Consider the following 23305-nt stretch of genomic DNA (forward strand, 5'->3'; position numbering starts at 1 on the left):
ATGTGATGACAGGTACATTCTTAGTTTCGGGTCAGTATGCTTCAGTTTTGTTTGATACGGGCGCCGATAGAAGTTTCGTATCTGTTAACTTCTTACCTTTAGAAAATATGCCGGTTAGTGAACTAACAAAACCATATACTATAGAACTCGCTAACGGTAAGTCTATACTTGTTAACCGAATAGTCCGAGACTGTTCCCTTATCTTAAACGACCACCCATTCCTTATTGATTTACTTCCAGTAGAATTGGGAAGTTTCGATGTTATAGTCGGTATGGACTGGCTATCTAAGTATAAAGCTGAAATTGTCTGTAAGGATAAGACCGTTAGAATACCTCTTTCGAATGATGAAGCTATGATTGTTCAAGGTGAGAAATCTGGTACAGTACTGCCCCTCATTTCTCAACTTAAGGCATTGAGATATTTACGCCAAGGTTGTACTTTATACTTGGCGAGTGTAACAGTTAAGGAACCCGAGGAAAAACGAATGGAAGACATCCCAGTGGTACACGAGTATTCAGATGTATTCCCCGATGAGTTGCCTGGTTTACCACCGACCCGACAAGTTGAATTCCATATTGACTTGATACCGGGAGCAGCACCCATTGCTAAGGCACCTTATAGACTTGCGCCTTCTGAAATGCAAGAACTGTCCAACCAGTTACAAGAATTACTGGACAGGGGTTTTATTCGCCCTAGTTACTCACCGTGGGGAGCACCAGTGTTGTTTGTAAAGAAGAAAGACGGGAGCTTTCGAATGTGTATTGATTACCGGGAATTGAATAAAGTGACTATAAAGAATAGATACCCCTTACCTCGAATTGATGACTTGTTTGATCAGCTCCAAGGTGCGAAGTATTTTTCAAAAATTGATCTTAGATCTGGTTATCATCAAGTAAGAATTCAGGAAGAAGACATACCAAAAACAGCTTTCCGAACTCGGTATGGTCACTATGAATTCTTGGTTATGCCGTTTGGGTTGACAAACGCACCTGCAGTGTTTATGGACCTCATGAACCGAGTTTGCAAACCTTACCTTGACAAGTTCGTGATAGTGTTTATCGATGACATTTTGATATATTCGAGAAGTAAGGAGGAACACGAACAACATTTGCGGGAAATCTTAAAATTATTGAGGCAAGAGAAGTTATACGCAAAGTTGTCCAAATGTGAGTTTTGGCTACAAGAAGTACAGTTTTTGGGACACATTGTGAACCATCAAGGAATCCAAGTAGACCCAAGTAAAATTGAGGCCATTAAGAATTGGCAAGTGCCTAAGTCACCAAGAGAAATTCGTCAATTCTTAGGACTAGCCGGGTATTATAGAAGATTCATCGAAAACTTTTCAAGTATTGCACAACCTCTAACCCTCCTAACTCAAAAAGATCGAGCATATGAATGGGGAGAAGAACAAGAAATGGCCTTCCAAACGTTAAAACAGAAGTTATGTGAGGCTCCAATATTAAGCCTTCCAGATGGAACTGATGAATTGGTGGTATATTGTGACGCATCTCGTAAAGGTTTAGGATGCGTACTGATGCAAAGAAAGAAAGTAATAGCATATGCTTCCCGACAATTAAAAGTACATGAAAAGAATTATACGACCCATGATTTGGAATTGGGAGCAGTTATCTTTGCATTGAAGATTTGGAGACATTACTTGTATGGCACTAAATGTACCATCTATACTGATCACAAAAGCCTACAACACATATTCGATCAGAAAGAGCTAAACATGAGACAAAGGAGATGGGTAGAACTGTTAAATGATTATGATTGTGAGATTAAATACCATCCAGGTAAGGCTAACGTAGTAGCTGAAGCTTTAAGCCGAAAAGACAGAATCAGACCATTAAGGGTACGAGCACTCGGAATGATTGTTCAAAGTAGCCTAACCGAACAAGTTCGCATTGCACAAGATGAGGCCTTGAAGACAGATCAGCTAGAAAAAGAAGAACTACATGGAAATGAAAGGAATTTTGAGAAGAAAACCGATGAAGTATATTATTACAAAAACCGGGTCTGGATTCCAACACTTCATAAACTCCGAAAGCTGATACTTGATGAAGCACACAAATCCAAATATTCTATTCATCCAGGTACTGATAAGATGTATAAGGATGTCAAAGAATTTTACTGGTGGCCTGGTATGAAAAAGGATATAGCCGTGTATGTAAGTAAATGTGCAACATGTGCAAGGGTAAAGGCGGAATATCAAAAACCTTCGGGAATGTTACAACAACCCGAAATCCCACAATGGAAATGGGAACAAATTACCATGGACTTTGTGACACACCTTCCTAAAACCTCTCGAGGACACAACACAATTTGGGTAATTGTGGACCGATTAACCAAATCCGCACACTTTATTCCCATCCGTAACAACTACACCACCGAAAAACTCGCTCAAATTTACATCGATGAAATAGTATCTCGACACGGAGTACCCCTTTCGATTATTTCCGATCGAGACAGTCACTTTACTTCACATTTCTGGCAAGCAGTACAAGAAGCCTTGGGAACCCGAATCGACCTAAGTACAGCTTACCATCCCCAAACCGATGGTCAATCCGAACGAACCATCCAAACCTTAGAAGATTTACTTCGTGCTTGTGTACTGGACTTTAAAGGGAATTGGGATCAACACCTCCCGCTCATTGAATTCTCTTACAATAACAGTTATCACAGTAGTATACAAGCAGCACCTTATGAAGCTCTATACGGGCGAAAATGTAGATCACCACTATGTTGGACAGAAGTGGGTGATACTCAAATTTCAAGATCCGATTTAATTCAGGAAACCACCGATAAAATTCACCAGATTAAGCAAAAATTGAAAGCTGCCCGTGACCGACAAAAGAGTTATGCCGATGTTCGCAGGAAACCGTTATCTTTTGAAATAGGTGATAAGGTATTTTTAAAAGTATCGCCATGGAAAGGTGTTATAAGATTTGGAAAGACTGGTAAACTAGCCCCGAGATACATCGGACCTTTTGAGATTGTCGCAAAAATTGGTCCCGTAGCTTACCGATTAAAACTACCCTTAGAACTGAGGACTATTCACGACGTGTTTCATGTATCGAATCTGAAAAAGTGTTTGACTGATGAAACGACAATAGTACCACTGGAAGATGTTCAGATCAACGAAAAACTCAACTTCGTAGAGGAACCGGTAGAAATTGTAGACGGGAAAACCAAACAGTTACGACACAACAAAATTTCATTGGTAAAAGTTCGGTGGAATTCAAAACAAGGACCCGAATATACTTGGGAACGAAAGGACGAATTCCGAAAGAAATACCCACACCTGTTCCCTAGAAAACCGATGACACATTAAATTTCGGGGACGAAATTTCTTAACGGGGGGAGAATGTGACATTCATGATAAAACGAGGTACACTATATTTATTACGTAACAAGTAAACGATAAATCGGTTAATTCGTAGTGCTTAAACGAGTAACCGACCGATACTAATTATGACCCGTATACATACTGAGGGGTCATATACGAGTTATATATATGTTATAGAGGCTAACATACTGATATTTAGGCTCCAGTACGTTTAAAACTCTTTAAACGAAAAAGGTTTCGTTTATCGATACGCTATAAGCTTAAACGCAATCGTTAATGTCAAAACAAGCATTGTAGCATCCGTTAAGCCGAAAAAGATTTATAAAACACTTATATGACATGTTCTAAGCAATCCGTGAAAATATTTTGGAATTTTACAACGAGTCAGTACATTTTTCTTATTTTACAAAAATAAGCTGAAAAACACGCGTTTTTGCGCTATTTCTCATACCCGAATTAATTTTCTTGCGAAAAACCGAACCCGAACTAAACTTGAAGTGGGCTTTTCATGTTTGGGCTTGTATGTATAATTTAATGGGCCAAAACAGCCCATTAAGGGGCTCTTCTTTATTCCGATCGGAATACACACCAAACATCACATTTGTTTTTTTTTTATATAACTTCAATCCTAAGTTATTGCTATTCATTTCACCTCTCAAAATATTTCAAGTCCACAGCAGCTCCAGTTCTGTCCTTCCAAACCCTTGCCCAAAACCCTCAAGTAAGTTTCATTTACATGAATTTTTAACCATCCTTTAACTAAGTTATAATCTTATAAACATGTTTTAGTTAGTTTTAAACATGTTTAACCATCCAAAAACCCTAAAAATCAAGTAAAATTATGTTTTGATGTTAAACATGTTTACAAACCAGGAACATATACTTTTTTGGTCAAAAACGCGGATTAGAACATGAATACAACGTTTTTACGGTTAGAAAGTTCGGTTTGAACCCAAAACCGAAACCCTAATTATCAAGGCTGTTACATGGATGATTTATGCTTGGTTTGATGTTATATGATATGTAGATATACTGAGTTTGCAACCCGAGACCCGGAAAGTCGTTTAAGCTAGCAAAATTCATCAAAAACCGACAAGGTAAACCCGTAATACTCGTTTAGGGGCTGTTTAGTATTAGGTTGTGACGTGCTTGTTGTTAGCTTGTGAAAATTTGCAGGGACATTAGGGATCATATAAATGAGTCCCTGTTCAAATTTGGTAATTCTTCGATAAACGGAGAATATTTGGTGAATTTATTCCCGTTTATGAGTGTTTATTTGGGAAAAATAGCTAAACATATTGAAAAATTATGAAACTTGGTTTTGGAGTTTAATATGTGATGTTAAGATCACTGGTAAAGTTTGGGAATCATTGGAAATGTCTAAGTATGGTTTGTGCGATCATGGCTTAACCGAATTTTAACAGCCGAAAAACGCACAAAAAGGCATTTTGTCAAAAGAGTTAGGTTCTGGAAATTTTGCAGGGGCTATGTAATGACATTAAGGCCATTGGTAAAAATTATCGGATTTTTCGGAGGTCGTTTGATATAAACGGGCCATTTATTACACGATTATAACCTATAAAATGAATTTTTATAAATAAATAAGTAATCATAAAATTTCTGAAAATATTTTTATAAAATTCTCCATGTCTTAATATATTTTTACAAAAATTTACATAATTTATATATAAGTACATATTTAGTTATGATTAATCAAAGATTTAAATTATAATTGTTTTAACGAAACCGGCAGTTTTGTGTTTAACGGACTGACTGGTATGTCAAAATCTCAAAAGTGGCCAAATATCATATTTTTGAATGATATTAATAAAAACGAACTTTTTACGAAAATTCCGGACAATTCGGGTGAATTGTGCGCGTTTTGTATAATCAAAACCGTGTAAAAACGGAAACGAACCCTGCAATCAAACCAGACACCGAAACTTTAAAATTCTTTCATAAATCAAATCATTTTATCAATCAATATATTTACTTAAGTTTTATGTGATCTTACCTAATCCCGAAACGTATAAACGATCAACTGAGCTAGGCTCGGAAAACGGTGAAACTGAGCCAAATCCAGTTTTAAACATTTCATAGTATACAACGTCACAATCTAAGACTATGGTCATGTTCTGGGCCTAACAGCTATACCCAGATTATCTATACAGCCCGACTTAGCTTAAACACTGTACTAGTAATAACAATACGATACCGTTTATAGGAATCAGGCTATAAACGAGACATCTGACTATTTGATACGTGATTTCTGTGCGAACTACGATAAGGTGAGTTTCACGACCCCCACTTTCTAAACTGTGTTACGAACTTTTGGGGTGAAAAGCATGTTTACATAAACTGTTATACTTGAAAACGTGTGATGATGTGGATTATCTAAGTACTAACACTTGACAAGTCCCCACAAACACAAGTGATTAACTTCGTGCGGTGGCGTGTGGATAGTACTATCGGTTTGACAAACCCAACTGTGACAGAGCCGGTGGGGTAAGCCGGAACATATGTAAAAACCAGTTGCACATTGTCATTATATATTTACATACTGCTATGTGGTGTTAGACATAGTACATACATGGGGCAAATTGGCTGTTAAATGCCAACAGGAGTGCATGGGCAGGAGAGGCCATGCAGTATAGCTCGTTTCGGTTTCACTTGTGGCTTAGTATAATGCATCATACACAGACATTTATACATACACACTGTAAACTTTACAAACTCGTGAACTGATTTCATTGATACTCGTGAAACTTGAAACTCACCAACTAGACGTAGTTGACCCGTTTTAACATGCTTTTCAGGTAAAGCAAAAGTGGAATGATTTGCTTACATGCTTGGTGTTAGGAAGAAAGTTGAATAGCTGTGAATAGACGCAGATATAATACTGTATAAGAAGCTCGTAAACCGGTTATGTGTTTTTCTCATCTAGTTTGTAAACTTAGTACCAACCCATGTATTATGATGTAAATTAGTTTATGAATTTCTTTATAAACAATGTTGTTGATACCAGTGTTATCTGTTACATTCCCGTAATACGCTTCCGCAACTACCTAGTCGGGGTGTGACAAGTATGTTTTCTTCAAGCTGCTGACCTTGAAATGATTGAGAATGAAATGATCAAGGAAGATAAACCAAGTTTCAATGTGTCAAATGCTTTAATTGCTCCAATGGGGAATCTTACAACAAAGAATCAACAACAAATTCCCATCATTGAAGAATCAAGTGATCACAACAATGAGACTGCTAGGTCATTCATTGGAGGTGGTTCAAGCAGTCAAGGTGGTCAACAGAGATTTAATATTCAATTGATTGATGATGATTCAGCCTCTGTGGGTAATGGAAATGCCCAAAGTGCTGGTACAGGGCATGTTCAAGGGAGTGATGCACAAGCCCTAATGTCTATGTTCACTGAATCCTACAATGCATTTGTGGCCAAAAACTTGATTCACACAAGTGTAGTGCAGGATGATTTGGAACAAATAGATGCTGATGACCTTGAAGACATGGATCTCAAATGGCAAGCTGCAATGTTGGCATTAAGAAGCAAGAGACTGTACAATAGAACTGGTAGATCACTAGTTTCTGGTCCAAATTAGAGAATAGGATTTGACAAGTCCAAGGCTATCTGCTACAACTGTCAACAGCCTGGACACTTTGCAAGAGAGTGCAATATGCCAAGGAACTTTCAAGTCAATCAGTTCCAACAGCCTAGAAACCAACAACAATACCAGCAGAATGTGCATAGAAACAACAACCAGCATAACTTCAACAATAACCAAGGCTTCAATCCCAACAACAACAACTTCCATCCAAACAACAACTTCAATCCCAATTTCAACAACCACTATCAGCCTCAGATGAACAACCAGCAGGGTATGAATCAGAATCAAGTATATCAAATGAACAACAATCAAAATCAAGCTGTTCAAAACCCTGCAACTAGCAACATTCCATCAAACCAAAATCAACCAAGAAATCAAGGCAATATGGCAGTAACTACTCAGCATGAGGGAAGCTTTGACTTGAGTAACCATGAGGAAGATATAGCAGATGATATCAGAAGAGCTAATGTGGCATTCATGGCCATAGACTCTGCATCTTCATCTAAGGTACATTCTGATCCTAATGCTGATTTACCTAAACTTGTAAATGAATTAAAAGAAAAGATTGGTAAGCTGGAAAGTGAGTGTTTTAAGAAGCAAAGCATTATCAATGCATATGAGGCAAGTGAGATTGTTAGTGAGGAAAGTGAAAAGTTTGGAAGAGGATTGTATGAATAGCTATAGAGCTCAGACAAGATTCACAACTGAGATTAGTGGGTTGAAGAAGATGGTGATTGATGAAAAGGTGCTGAATACAAAGCTGCAAACTGAAAATGAATTCCTAAAGAACTTAGTTTCAGCTGGAAACATTTGTGGAATTCTGAATAAAGTAAAAGAAGATGAAAAATACAAGGCTGTTCCACCACCATTCAACAACAACTTTAAGCCAAAAGTTGACAAAGATAAGAGAAGTGCTTATCTACAACAATTCAAAGATGTGTTTCAAGACAAAGAAGATGTTACAAATTTGTACAAGAATGTTGAGGTGAGTGAAGATGGTGAATTTATTATGAAGAAAGAACTAAAGCAAGAAAAGTCAATTGGAGTTCAAGTCTCTGAAGATGACTTTGATTCAGATGAATTGGATCAAGATGATCTGAGTGATTTGAGTGATCAAATTACTGAAAAGGAAATTCAAGCTGCTGAAAAAGGAAGAAAATATAGAAAGCCTGAATCTGTTGATCAAATTCCAAAGTATCCTCCAGTTACACATAAAATGAAAAAAATGAATGAGCAAATGAACATGTTTCTTTTGACATTGGTGAAAAGAGGAATGTGTGTTACAATGCTGTCAGACCTCCAAGCAAAAGGTTTTTGGAAAAACTTGAAAAGAACAAGAAAAAGAAGGTAAATAAGGAAGAAATGGATATAGAATATTTTACTCCTATTTATTTTATCTTTTCAAGTGTTGAAGACTTTGATGTGGGTGAGGTAGAAACTGTTGAGGAATATGAAAGAAGAAAGTCAAGATATAAAGAGAATGAAGATGATCAACCACTGAATTTGAAAAGGATTGTCTTTGTTAAAGGGAATGTGGAAAGAAGTGATATCAGAATGGCTGAGTTTGTTCTATTCTCAATTGATTTTGACAATCTGAAAAACAAAACGACAATTGGTATAAAAGAGCCCAAACCAAGTGAAAGATTCAGGAGACCAAAAGAACATGAGATGTTCAAAAGAAAGGTGTGGTGTAGAGGTGTGATGAATATGGACACCATACTGATTCATGTAATGAGAGACTCAAGTTTCAGCCATTTCATGTTCCAAATGGAACAAAGTTTGGTCAAGACTTTGTTTTGTACAAAGAGAAGTATGCCATGTATTTGGGAAAGGGAAATGTGAATAGCATAGAGACAAGAGTTGAAGTGAAAGATGAGACAAAGAAGAAGAAGCAAATGACTGAGAATATGAGAAGAAGTAAATCACCTCTGAAGCAAGAGCAGGTGATAATGGAGAACCAGTCATTAAAATTCACCAAAAATACTCATTCAGTCAAGTCTGATGAGTCACAAGAATCATCAGGCAGTGAGAAATCAAGAAGAAAAACTGTATATCAAAGAAAGAAACAAGCTGTACTCACTGGTGATGAAAATTTCTTGTTAAAACATGGATATGAACCACAAGGTTTCACATGGAAACCTAGAACTGAAGCTAATGTTGAAGCTGTGACTGATGTAAGAGACTTCTCAGAAACTAAGGACTATGTCTTACAAGAAAAGAAAACTGCCTCAGTTGAGCTTGACAATTCAGCTTCACTTGTCAAGACACCAAGAGAGTGTGGATATGAAACTGATCATTCAGACAACTTGGAGATCACTCATGAAGATCCTGAACCTACTACACTCACTTCCCAAGCTGTCACTGAAATTGACACTGATAAGTTGCAAGTTGAAGAAGCTTGCATCTCATCACTGAACTAATCAAATTTCTCTTTGTGCAGGAACAGGCCACTCCATTGAATGATATATGGTATATGGATAGTGGTTGTTCTAGGCACATGACTTGTGACAAGAGGTCACTTGTGAATTATGTAGAGAAATATGAGGGTCCAGTTGCCTTTGGGAGTGATGAAAATGGTGGAAAGATTGTAGGTAAAGGGATATTGACAAATGGGAAGGTGTCTTTTGACAATGTCTTTCATGTTGAGGGACTACAATACAATTTGTTGAGTATATCTCAAATGTGTGATAAGGGTTACAAAGTCAGTTTTGATGATTCTCATTGTTTCATCTTAAAACCTGAGTTTGTGATCCCACCTGAAATGATTATGATGATGGCACCAAGAAATGGCAACCTGTATGAGTTGAATATGAAAGATGCTAGTTCAAGAGGTGGTGCATGTTTTGTTTCCAAAGCAACTAAAAATGAATCTAAATTGTGGAATAGGAAGTTGTGTCATGTGAACTTGAAGAATATGAATAGACTGGTCAAGGGTGAACATGTGATTGGTTTTCCTACAAGAGAATTTAAGTTAGATGATCATTGTGACTCATGTCAGAAAGGAAAACAACACAGGTCTACTCATAAGACAAAGCTCATCAATTCAATTGATCAACCTCTTGAGTTACTTCACATGGATCTTTTTGGTCCTATGAGTGTACCAAGTATTGGAAAGAAGAGATACTGTTTGGTGATCATTGATGACTATTCAAGATATACTTGGGTTTATTTCCTAAGTACCAAAGATGAGTCTGCTGAGTTGATCAAGGGTTGTGTTACAATGATTCAAAACAAACTGAATAAGAAAGTAAAGATGATGAGAAGTGACAATGGTACTGAGTTCAAGAATGGAGTTATGGAAGAATTTTGTGCTCTGAAAGGAATATTGCAACAATTTTCAGCTCCAAGAACTCCTGACCAAAATGGTGTTGCAGAAAGGAGAAACAGAACACTAATAGAAGCTGCAAGAACCATGTTGGCTGATGCTAACTTACCTGTCACATTCTGGGCTGAAGCAATCAACACTGCTTGTTATGTTCAGAACAGAGTGCTTGTGAACAAAAGGCATAATAAAACTCCTTATGAGATTTTCAACAATAGAAAGCCTTACATCAAGTTCTTCAAGCCCTTTGGCTGCAAATGTTTCTTATTGAACACTAGAGACTATTTGAACAAGTTTCAAACTAAGTCACTAGACTGTTTCTTTGTTGGATATTCTACTCACTCAAAGGCATACAGAGTTTATGTGAAAGATCATATGAGTGTGATAGAGTCATCTGACATTATTTTTAATGAAAATCAATTCAATACAGTCAGTGGTGCAACATGGCTGTTTGATCATGAAAAATTAATAAAGTCATTCAAGATTTATTCTGAAGACTTTGATGATACATTCTACAAGACCAGTGTACTTGAAGACAATAAGAAGAAAGAACTGGACTTGGAAGAATTGTGGAAAAAGGTTGCTAGGAAAGAAAAGGAATACACTTTAGTGAATAGCTCCTCAAACAATGACATTGAACAAGATCAGGAAATGACAAGTCAAGATAGTCCTTATGTACAAAATGATCATGTTCATAATGGGAGTGACACTGGCAACAAAACAAATGACGAAGAAGCTGCAACAACAGCAAGATTTCAAGACTTATTTCAAAGTTTGAATCTGGGAAACAATGGTGCATCTACTTCAGGACAAACCAATGATGAAGCACCAGAGTTTCATGATGCAGAAGCTGATTTGATCATTGAAGAATCTGAAATCAATGAAACAAATCTTGACACAAATTTGTCTACAAATATGATAATACAAACTCCTACTATTGAAAAGAATCATCCTGCTGAAAATATGATTGGTGACTTGCATGAAAGAGTAACAAGGAGTCATTCTGAGATAGCTAACATCTGTCTGTACTCTTGCTTTCTATCCCAATTAGAACCAAAGAATATTGCTCAAGCTTTAAAAGACAATAGTTGGGTAAAGGCAATGCAAGAGGAATTGGCCCAGTTTAGAGATTTACATGTATGGGATCTTGTAGACAAGCCACATGACAGATATGCAATTGGAACCAAATGGGTGTTCAGAAACAAAAGGGATGAAAGGGGTTTGGTGATTAAGAACAAAGCTTGACTTGTAGCACTAGGATGTCTTCAAAAGGAAGGGATAGACTTTGAGGAAGTGTTTGCACCAGTTGCAAGACTGGAAGCCATAGGGATTTTTCTTGCATATGCTGCCTCAAAGAACATTAAAGTATTCCAGCTTGATGTCAAATCTGCATTCCTTAATGGAAAGATTGATGAAGAAGTGTATGTGGCTCAACCACCAGGTTTTGAGGATCCCATGTATCCAAATAGGGTGTATAAGTTAAACAAAGCCCTTTATGGATTGCATCAGGCTCCTAGAGCATGGTATGATGAGTTATCAACTCATTTACTTGAAAATGGCTTCACAAGGGGAGCCATTGACAAGACACTCTTCTACAAAAGACAAGGGTCAGATTTGCTGCTTGTACAAGTCTATGTTGATGATATCATCTTTGGATCTACAAATGAAAATATGTGTTTAGAGTTTGAAGAGGTGATGAAGTCCAAGTACAGCATGAGTTCCATGGGTGTAATGAATTTCTTTCTGGGACTGCAAGTTCAACAAAAGGATGAAGGAATCTTCATTCACCAAGCTAAGTATGTGCAGGACATTCTGAATAAGTTCAACTGTCATGACTACAAGGCTGCCTTAACTCCAATGGACACCAAAGAAAAGATGATAGCTGATGAAAAGGGGGAGTCAGTTGATGAACATGAATACAGAGCCAAGATTGGATCTTTGATGTATCTGACTGCAACAAGACCGGATATCATGTTTGCTGTGTGTGTATGTGCTAGGTTCCAATCAAATCCAAAAGTCTCCCACATGAATGCTGTGAAACGAATACTCAGATATTTGAAGGGAAGACCAGACTTAGGGATTTGGTATCCAAATAACCAATCCTTTGATCTGATTGCATATACAGACAGTGATTATGATGGATGCAATATGAGTAGAAAGTCAACATCAGGGGGATGCCAGTTTTTGGGTGAAAGGCTAGTGTCATGGCAATGCAAGAAACAGACTACAGTGTCAATCTCCACTGCAGAAGCTGAATATGTTGCTGCATCTGCCTGCTGTGCACAAGTTCTCTGGATTCAGAATCAGATGCTGGACTATGGTTTGAATTTTCTAAACACCCCTATTCTGATTGATAATACTGCTACATATTTTACTGTTAAGAATCCTGTGCAACATTCTAAGAGTAAGCACATTGAAATCAGACATCACTTCATCAGAGATTGCAGTGAAAAAGGTTTGATTGAAATGCAAAGAGTTGATACAAGTCTGATGAAATCTGATCTGGGAATGATCAACTCTGATGAAATCTGATTAAGGATGTGTGCTTGGTTGTGTACCTCTATGTGCTACTTGAATATTTTAGAAGAGGTCACACATGTTGAATATGTTGTTGAATATGTTGCTGAATATGTTGCTGAATATGCTGCTGAATATGTTGCTAAATATGTTACTGAGTATGTTCTATGCTATATGACTTAACTGTTTCTATGTGTGTCTCTCTGTGATAACTGTTTATTTTCTTAGAGATTACACATATTGAATATGTTTCAACTGAATGGTGATTGAATATGTTTTGATAATGTCACTGTTTTTGAAGATTAACTGATAGATGGTTGAGTAACTATCTGTGCAATTTGTTTGAAATTGATGATAATTCTTGACCATCATGTTAACTGATCTGATGTTATGATAAGTAGTTTGATCTGTTTAGGTGAGATTAATTGCTTATATAATGGTCATGAGTAATCACATGTTTATGGTTACTTGAATATGTTCTTAATCTGATCTTCTGAAGTTGTTAAGATAGAATAGACATTGAATGTGAGTACAGTCTGTTTTTCTTGATGATGAAAGAATGATTAAGATTTGAGTATGTGATTCAACTGTTTATGTCAAAATGTGTTTTATGACAAAATTAAGTGATAAAATGAATTTTCTAATGAATTTTGCATAAATACTATATTTTGGTCAAAACATGAGCAAGTTGATTAATGGTGAAGAGATATGATAAGATTATTCAGTTCAAGCTTTTAAGAAGCTTAAAAGAAGGATTTTTATTGGGAAAGATCTCAAATAGTTGTTCTTGCTGAAAACTATGTCATTTGCCCAGTTGGAAGGACATGCACTTGTGTATGTTTGGTCCTTAAATCTCTCAGATTCAAAGGATAGCCATTGACCTGAAAACTGAATGCATTTGGGGCAATTATGACTTGTTTCTTATTCCTTCACTTAAAACTATGTCAATAGCTCTGACTTTGAAAGGACATATATTCACATGTATGTTTGGTCCTGTTGACCACTTTTTGTCAAACATGATAGCCATTAACCTGACAATGAAGAGATATTGGGGTGATTGAATATTAAATTGTGTTTAATGGGAAATGATAGTACATTGACTACTTAGCTGATCATATGGAATTATTAGGCTAAAAAGGCCTTAGTATAGTCATTAACATGTATGGTTGCTTTCCCATGATAATGTAAAATATAAGGTGATATAAACAAAATGAATATGCTAATCTTTATGTGGAGATGCATAGTTGTTTTGCATGTCTCTAGATAGATCTCTCCGAATGATATGGCAGAAAAGTGATTACCCAGTCATACACAAGCCTGTTGTTATTTGGTCAACCAAAATGAAACATTTTTTAATATGACAAAGAACATGCTTTAAGAAAATTTGAGAAAATATCAAAAACATGGGGAAGAATGAATAAGTCAACCAAAAGTTAATAAATGTTTTAAATATTTTATCAAACAAGAGGGTTACAACTAGAACTACAAAGATGTTGACAAAATCTGTCTCATCTTGAATGAAAGGCATGTTGCTAACTATAAGTCCAACATTCAACCTCTATACATGTTTGAATATCAAAAGTCCAAAAATACAATAAGTTCTGTCATTCAAAAACTATTTTTGACCAAATACAGGAGGTTGGAGTCAAATTGGGGTGATCTGGGGAAAGCCAAATAAGTTTTGAGAAGAGATATGAGGCATCAGAGCATAGTGTTGACCATTATTACATTATGCTCAAATTGAACCATAATCATATCACCAAAGAGATGAAAATCATGCTAAGTTTATACCTGCTGTTAACCTATCTAAGTTGTCATAATAATGCTGAGAGTGAAGTATTGAGAAAGCTACTTAGTCAATATGATCCCATTCCTGAGATCTTTTTTATAAAAGAAATTGTTTTGAAGTGAAGTATAACTGAAATTTGATCTCTTAATGCACCATTTTCTCATAAACTGTGTTCTGAAATGATACATAACTTTGAAATGCCTTTGACAAGTGGTTTAAGTCAAAAAGTGTTGCATTTTGCCTAAAATAGGTTGAATATGTATGTTCGAGTAAGGTTTGATGATTTATAACCTTCTCGAGCACAAACTGTTTGAATATGTATTTTCGGGTAAGGTTTAACCTTTCTGAGTACAAAACAGTTGTCTATGTGTGAATATGTTGTTTCGGGTAAGGTTTGACAGTTTTCAACCTTTCCGAGTAAGCTTAGTCATTTCTGACTAACTTTCTGATTTTCGAGCATACTTTGAAGTGTTTACACTTTTCGGGTAGAGTACACTGTTGGACTCATTTTCCCGAGTAAGCTTGAAGTCTTGAGATGCTTATGTGTTGAAATAGCTAACTGTTAACAAGAAATTCTTGTTTCGAGTAAGCTATGCATGTTATATGCTGATTGTGTTTTCAAGCAAACTTTGTGAACTTAAGTGAGTACACCGAGTAAGCTTTGGGTGAATATGTTGTCAAGAAAGGTTTGTTAATCTTTCCGGGCACACTTAGATGTTACTGTTTAAGTTTGTCATGTTTCGGGTATGTTTTGATATGATGAGTTTCCTCGAGCATGGGCATACCTGATGATTGAATGTGTTTATCCTAGCAAGCTTAGTGCTAACTTAGGATTTTCGAGCAAGCTCAATGAAACTTTAGACTATAGCACACTTAAATGTTTATGTGGTTAATTTCATTCCGAGCATGTTCTGTGATATGTGTGTTTATGATTTCTTTGAAATTACAAGTGTTTTCGGGTAAACTTTGTTTTCCGAGCACACTTTATATTTCGGGTACACTTGTGTTCCTTCAATATAGGTAATTTTCAAAACTTAACTTTCCGAGTACACTGTCTGCTAGAATTTGGTTTCGAGCACACTTTGTATTAAATGAAGGTTATTCGAGTATACTTTGCATAAGATTGTTGTCCGAGCACATTTTACATTTGAAAGAGTGCTCGAGCACAATCTTCGTACAAGCATACTTGAATGAATACGTTGTTTGAATATGTTAGTTAATATGACAAAATGTGATTATGATTTTTAGGGTTCATGATAGATGAGTTTTAATTTGAACTTGAGAAATCTTTGTGAGGATCTTAATTGATTCTTAGTGAGAATGTTTATTTGATAACTATATTTGATTATTTGCCTTGTGATTAATTTCTCAAGAAATCAAGTATTTCGGGTAAGCTTTCTTCATTGTGTCTTAACTTTAAATTAATTTACTTGATCGAGCATGGTTTAAATAGAGAAGTATTCGGGCAAACTTTATATTCAACATGAAAATTTTTCGAGTAAAGTTTGACCGAGTAAGGTTTGTTAGTGGAAGTAGACCGAGTAAACTTTGGAAAAATTAATTTTTCGAGTAAGGTCTTATGATCTTAAATGAGATTAAATGTTTTTTAATATATCAAGTGGATAACGTTACTGGTTGACAGCTAGTAATTCACAAGAAGATAAAAAACATTTAAAACCCACTTTCAAAATGTATAAAAGAGGGACTTAGGCAAATTTTTCTACATTATTTCCCTCTATCTCTCTCCTTCCACTGCAAAACCTCTCTTACTAAGAAAAATAACCGACTTATCAAATTCAAGATTAATCCAAACCCTCATTTTTATCAGCCACTAATTCCGACTCGGTAAGCATAAAATTTTTATGTTTTTCGATCACGATTAGATTGAAATATGACTTGATTATGTATTCGAGTACTAACACTCTCTTTATGTGTCTAGGTTATTAATTTGTCGAAGAACAGGTTCTTGAAGATTTCCTTCTTTCTTCTTCATTTTTATAACTTGAAATTGTCTAAAGTTTTAAACTTTGTGTCTAATTTCACTTTGAATGTGTTTGTTTATGTATTACCAATATGGCAGATAACGAGCCAAAGTATGTTTTTGAGCCAAAGCACAACATGTGTGGGTTACTACAAGTTACACCAGGAAATGAACCGATGGCTCGTATGATTTTATAGATGGCACGGTCAAATATCAGCTTCGCTCTCACTGAATGCCCAACTATATACAGAAATCACTCCTTGGATTTCTGGAGATCAGCAGAGCTAGTTGAAGAAGGTAATGAAAGACGAATAGAGGCAACCGTGGCCAGACAGGAGATACAGATCACTGAAAGGTTGATCAGAAGATGTTTAAGACTGAATGACGATGATCACAATCACATCAGCTTCGATACAAAGCATCTATTGAAGATTTTCAAAGAAACAATGGGGTATCAAGGAAATGTCCATGAGGGACAGTTTCAGAAGGGTCTGTTTCCGATGCTATACAGATTTCTTATTCATCACATTATTCATGGATTTGCTCCGAGGAAGGGATCATGGACTCTGATGAGTCATGATCTAGCAAATGCCACAGTTGGAACTATCTTTGATCTGCCCTTTAACTTTTCCAAGATAATTTTTTATGGCCTAGTAGGGAATCTGAAGAAACCAGAGAGAAGGAGATTTTTGCAGTACCCAAGATTCCTGCAGATCATTTTCAACAGCACTTTACAAGATTTACCAACAATTGGAGACACACATAAACTGCAAGATCCGATGCTTACAAGAGAATAAAGAACCCAGGTGTCTCTAATAACTTTGATGCAAGTGTTCCATTTGAAATTTTACCTTGGTTGTTAAACCATGATCTGGCTGTTATGCCTGTGCCTGAGCTGAGCTCAGAGGAGGAAGAAGGGAGTGATGATGAGAGTGCTGAAGGAGACTCTGATGATGATGTTGATGGCAATGACGGTGGAGATGGTTTGGAGATGGAAATTATGTCACAAGAACAGGGGGAGCAAAGAGAAGAAATTGAACAACCAATCCCAACACTACCACACTCACCACCACCAACCTCACCACATCAAACACCACCTCAATCATTTACCTTAGACCAACCTGAAACCTCCACACAACACACACAATCCCCATCCATCACTGAACAACCCACTTATGAACCATTCCCTACAACCCCACCCTCAAGCCAACAAGATAACACACTTCAAAGAAATATTGATCTAATGTTGGAGAATGATGAGTTGAAAAAGCAAGTTGAGGAGGTTAGGAATGAAAATGTTGAGTTGAGTAGAAAGAATGAAGAGCTAACAAATGAAAATGAAATGTTATTAAAAAGGTTAGCTGATGCTGAACTGATGATTCGAACCCTGGTGCAGGAGGTTGAGAAGACCTCAGTTGCCCCAAAACAGGGGGAGAATATGGATCAAAATGATGTGACTGATGCTGAAAGTGCTGAAAATATTGATGGTTTCAAATTGATTATGAATGATTATGATGTTAGTGATGAAAATGAAGAAGAGGTGTGTGGAGAGGAAACAAATGAAAATGAAAAGTCAAATGATGATGAGAATGTGATTACAGAAGAACTGACTGAGATTATTGATGAATAACTGACTGTTGAGAATGTAAATGTGGATGCTGCTACTGAGGAACTAGAACACACTGAGCCAAATGATGATCAAGAAGCTAGTTCCAAGAGGGTAGAGCATGACTCTGAATTGGAAAACTTATTTAGAGAAATTGATGAATTTGGAACTTCTGATAAAGAAGAAGATGAAGAACAGTTGAGAAGGAGAAAAGATAAGGGAAAAGGTTTGGCAACTGATGATGAACCTGCTGTATATGTTGAGAAAGATGTATCTTTTGTAGATACTGATGCTGCTGCTGCTCTTGAAGAGTAAGAAAGAATAATCAAAGAAACTTTGGAGAGGGAGAAAATAGCCCTATCTCTAACTCCAGAAGAAATAGCAGAGCAAGAAAATCTGATCAGACAAGCCAACATTGAGAAAGAACTGACTGAAGATGAGGCTGATCAAGAAGTTATTGAGGTGTTGATTAAGATGAAAAGAGTTGAGGAAGTGGACAACTCCTTGGGAACAGTGGTCAGCATGTTTCAATCTAAAAGTCAAACATCAGAAACTGCTGCTGAACCAACTACTGATATAATTCCGGAAGAAGAAATTGGTGAGTCAATTGCAACTATGGCTGCCAAGAAATGGGTTGAACAAGTAAAAGAAGACATGAAAAAGAACCCTATTGGTAACTGGGGAGAAAGAAGATTTGAAAAGACTTATCAAAGAAGAAAGAGATCTGCTGAGCAGACTAATGATGAACCAATCAGGGAAATTCCCTTGCAAACACTGAAACCAGGAGAAAAATTACCAGGGGTCCCTGATGTTAATGTCCCTGATGTTAATGTTCCTGATGTTAATGTTACTGATGTTAATGTAACTGAACCAGAGCATCCTGCCTCTGATGAACCCAAAATAGATGCCATGATTGATCTATCAGATGATGAGGAGGATGACTCTGAGGAGTCTGATGAAGAGGGTGATGACAACCCTGATCAAGGAGGTGAAAAAGTTGGTACAAGCTCTACTGCTAAGACCCCTCAAGCTGAAATGACTTATATTCAAAGGGGCATCACTGAAATAAATGCAGAGGAAGTCTTAAAGAAGGTTGAGAAGAGAAAGAAAAATACTGAGCATTATAAGAACTATTTGAAAGTTAGAGGTTATCCTGAAGCTGCCCTGAAAAAATACACTATGGACCAAATTCAAGATCTCTACAACAGTGAGAAAGAGATAGTTTCACAAAAGTTTGTAAAACAGGATGATAAGGTTGAACTAGAAGAATTAAAGAAGAAATATGATGGTATGGCCTGAGGTTGTGAGAAATCTGAGCAAAGAGGCAGTATTTGACCAATATTCCAAAAGGAAAGAGAAAGAGTTGAAAAGGGTCTATACTGAGAGCACAATTCAAACTGAACTACCTGATGAGCCTCCAAAGAAGAAAAGAAGAATTCAGACCTTAAGGGAAAAGGAAAAGGAGCAAGTCAAACCTGTTGAAATTCCTATCCCTCAAGATGATGTCAAACCTGAACAAGAAACAGAACCATTCATGCCTTGGGAGAATGAGGAAATGATCAGCATCCTAAGAAACATAATGATCAACAAGAGAGGGATGACTGAAACAGATTTCAATGTTTTGGAGAAAGAGGATTTGAAGACTCTTTTCTATCTGCAAAAAGATGAGTGGGAAAAAGCATTAAGGGAGGGAGAAAATCCCAGATATTACTCTGATGGCAGATTTGTACCTGCTGGACTAGCAAGAACTCCAGGAATGATCAAAAGGTTAATTGAACTGGAGGCAGCAGGACATGACATTGTGGAAATAGCAAATCTTCCTACTGAGATGGTGGAAGCCATATTTGTGAAAACATTCAACTTGGGACCTCAAAAGCCCAAGAAATCAATTCCATTCAGACCTCCAATCCATCAAAGATTACCAAGAGGAAGAGGCCAAGGAGGAAGAGGAGAATCAAGCAGCTCAGCACAACAAAGAACAAGACCACAGTCTGATGTGGATCTACCCAGAGAGCTGTACTATGATTCAGTTACTGATTCTCTTAGAGTAATCATGGAGAGCAGATTGCTAAGGGAGATTGTGGTCAGAAGTGACTTCCTTGAGTATAATGAAGATCAATTAAGAAGGATGGCCACACTTCACTTGTATGACTTCAGAAACAGGGACAAATCAGCAGGAAGACAGATGAATGATTTATCTAAGTACTTACAAGAACAAGCTGCTGATGGATTCAGATTTTTGAAAGAAAAGAGAAGTTGGAGAATGATCCAACTCCAAAAGTCAAAAAGGTCATAGAAAATGAAGAGAATGGATAGGGCTGAACTGAACTACCAGATAAGAGTCCGAGATCAGAATCCGCTGTCCAACATGGATACTTGTATAAGCTTGGGAAGAAGGATGAGAAGGCCAAACTACACAGTGCAGAAGAATGGTGTCATTACTGAAGTTGAATACAAAGAAGACACTGGTTTCTATGTACTAAGAAACTCTGATAGAAAGGCCTTGGCAACAATTAAGAAGGATGCAGATCTGACATGCTTGCACAATGATGATCTTACTGATATTAGAGACTTGGTGATACCAGAAGGACATACTCACTACCAAGTGCTCAATATCTTCAAAGAAAGAGCAGCATCTGTAATCCAGATGAGAAGACAAACAGCCAACAATGAAAGGAAAAGACAAAATAGATAGAATAGGCTTTGCTTTGTAATGTCTTCGGACAAACCTTTGATTATGTAACTTTTACTTCTGTAATTTGATTATGAAAATTTGATGTGTATTTTGCTAAGTGTAAGTAACCATAGAGTGTTTTGGGTCAGCTGAGGTGTTCCAATCTAGGGGGAGATTGTTGGATCAAGAATTTGACCCAAATGAGGAGATTTGACCTAAACGAAGAATATGGAAGATTGGAATCTTCTCAACCTCCTCAGAAACTGCTAAGTATTGAATCCGAGCACACCTTGGACCTTCGAGTAAGCTTTTACTTAGCCGAGTACGAGATTTTGCCTTCCTGGCAAGGTTTACTTCAAATAGTCTTCTTAAGTGGATATCCGAGCAAGGTATGCTTTTTAGTGATTTCCGAGTAAAGTTCATTAATTTGGCATATCCGAGTAAGGTTCACTTTGTCAAGCAGGGTTGTTCTTCAAGACCAAGTATTTTACTCTTCCGAGTAAGGTTTGGTCAACCAAGTCCAAGAAGCCAAGTAATTGGAAGACCGGGCAAGGTATTCTTTAATAATTATGGTCCGAGTATACTTGATGAGTTGATGGAATATCTCTAAGTTATATCGAGTAAGGTTCTGCTCAAGTAAGGTATGTACTCCCGAGTACACCTTATCAATAAGTTGTTTAACTGACAATGAGCCGAACTGGATCATAGAAGAACAAGGTTGCTCGTAAGGATTTGTCGAGCAAAGTTTGATAAGTCCTAGAAGATTGAAGTCTACTCGGTGAATATTTTACTTGGTAAAATATTCTTTAAGTAAAGTCTACCCGGAAACTGATTCCGAGTACACTTCTATGTTTTCCAAGTCTGAAGGAAGGCCGAGTACACTGCGTACCCGGAGACTGAAGTTTAATGAAAAGCCTACCCGGAAGACTTGTTTTACACTTAGTATATTTTTGAATATGTAAATTGAATATGTACTATCGGATAGGGTTTCTAGAAGGAATGACAGCCTGTCTTAGGTTGGCAGGCCTATAAATAGAATAATTAGGGCACGCCGCCAAAACACGCAAGAAGCGACACAATACGGATAAGACCGACACATTAATTGAAAGAATATTGTGTGTGTGACGGCTGTCCTAGGATTCCTTCTAAACCCTAATCGATTATCCTTTTGTATGATTAACTTTATATAAATGGAAATCTTTTGAGTGAATCCTATGTGTGTCTTCATATTTTGAATACTCATTGCAACCGTATGTTTGTTATTGATTCCGCCTTTAACAAACGGCCATCTTTCTAAATATAGTAACCCGTCATTAACTCTCTTGTCAACACGATTAATTTTGTGTGAGTTATGACATGATTGATTAACATCCGAGCCGAATCGACCATCATAACCGGGACCTGACAAAGCTCAGTCTAGAAAGAAGAGGAAACAACCGGAACCTCAAGCCAAAGTGCAAGACATTGAGAAGCAGCTTCAAGAAGCGGTTACTAAGGTAAGGATCCTTTCTTTCTTGTGTAAGTCTCAATTGGTAATTGTTGCTGACTCCGAGCTCGTGACTTGTAGGGTGTTCAAGGCTGTAGGTCCCCCCGGGGCGTCGCCGATCGATACGAGATCCGCACGAGGTCTAGGAGTGCGGAATCCTCCTAGACTCGTTTATTGGTGTAAAGATGAAGAACACAAACACGTACACGAACAAATACAAGAACGGGATAAACAAATCTGCAGATTCTTTATAATAATAATTAAACAAACACATTACATACCGTACCATAAACAGAAACACGTCCGACCCGAGGTGAGCTCTACCTCGGGTCGTCCCTAACGACACTCTCTCTCTGTTTGTTCTCTCTCGACACTCAAACTGTAACACACAACTCTCTGAATTACTGGATTACCTCACCTAAACAAGACACACGTATATATATATAAACTTCAGTAGGCGTCAGTAGGCGAAGTTGTTCATAACTTCGCCTATGGCGAAGTTGTGATAACTTCGCCTAAGGCAGAAGTTGTTACAACTTCGCCGTTGGCGAAGTTGTTCTAACTTCGCCTAAGGCAAAGTTGTGCTAACTTCGCCTGTGGCGTTCCGCTGGTCAGAATTGCATAGCGACGGTCACAAAATGCACCAACAGTCTCCCCTTTGACCGTTGCTCTCAATTCTAACAAACACAAAAGATCATCTGTTACAAAACATGCACCAACAGACTCCCTCTTAACTGATGATCTTCTGTTTGCTCAACAACCAGCCATGTCTTAAACTGTCCTGTAGCTTCACATGTAGGTCCCCCCAGGGCGTCGCCGATCGATACGAGATCCGCACGAGGTCTAGGAGTGCGGAATCCTCCAAGACTCGTTTATTGGTGTAAAGATGAAGAACACAAACACGTACACGGACAAATACACGAACAAATACAAGAACGGGATAAACAAATCTGCAGATTCTTT

General features: G+C 37.2%; 1 protein-coding gene across 1 annotated transcript; it reads left to right on the top strand.

The window, feature by feature from the left end:
- The first annotated feature begins 6687 nt into the window (after nucleotides 1–6687).
- Nucleotides 6688–18497, top strand: LOC143624687 (uncharacterized). Its single transcript, XM_077095256.1, has 3 exons — nucleotides 6688–7474; nucleotides 9408–9807; nucleotides 18466–18497. The coding sequence occupies exons 1-3, from the start codon at nucleotides 7037–7039 to the stop codon at nucleotides 18495–18497; spliced, it is 870 nt and encodes a 289-aa protein (XP_076951371.1). The 5' UTR covers nucleotides 6688–7036.
- Nucleotides 18498–23305: the final 4808 nt, after the last annotated feature.

The sequence above is a fragment of the Bidens hawaiensis genome, unplaced genomic scaffold, assembly GCF_021521415.1.
Source record: "Bidens hawaiensis isolate Kalapana, Puna unplaced genomic scaffold, B.hawaiensis_p1.1 tig00000416_1, whole genome shotgun sequence".
NCBI lineage: Eukaryota > Viridiplantae > Streptophyta > Magnoliopsida > Asterales > Asteraceae > Bidens > Bidens hawaiensis.

Excerpts from the sequence above, each read along its gene's own strand:
- LOC143624687 (XM_077095256.1), top strand. The coding sequence starts at position 7,037 with ATGCCAAGGAACTTTCAAGTCAATCAGTTCCAACAGCCTAGAAACCAA. Across the intron at positions 7,475-9,407 it reads ACTCTGCATCTTCATCTAAG|GAACAGGCCACTCCATTGAA; the intron begins GTACATTCTGAT and ends CTCTTTGTGCAG. Across the intron at positions 9,808-18,465 it reads TAGTTCAAGAGGTGGTGCAT|ATACTGATGCTGCTGCTGCT; the intron begins GTTTTGTTTCCA and ends TATCTTTTGTAG.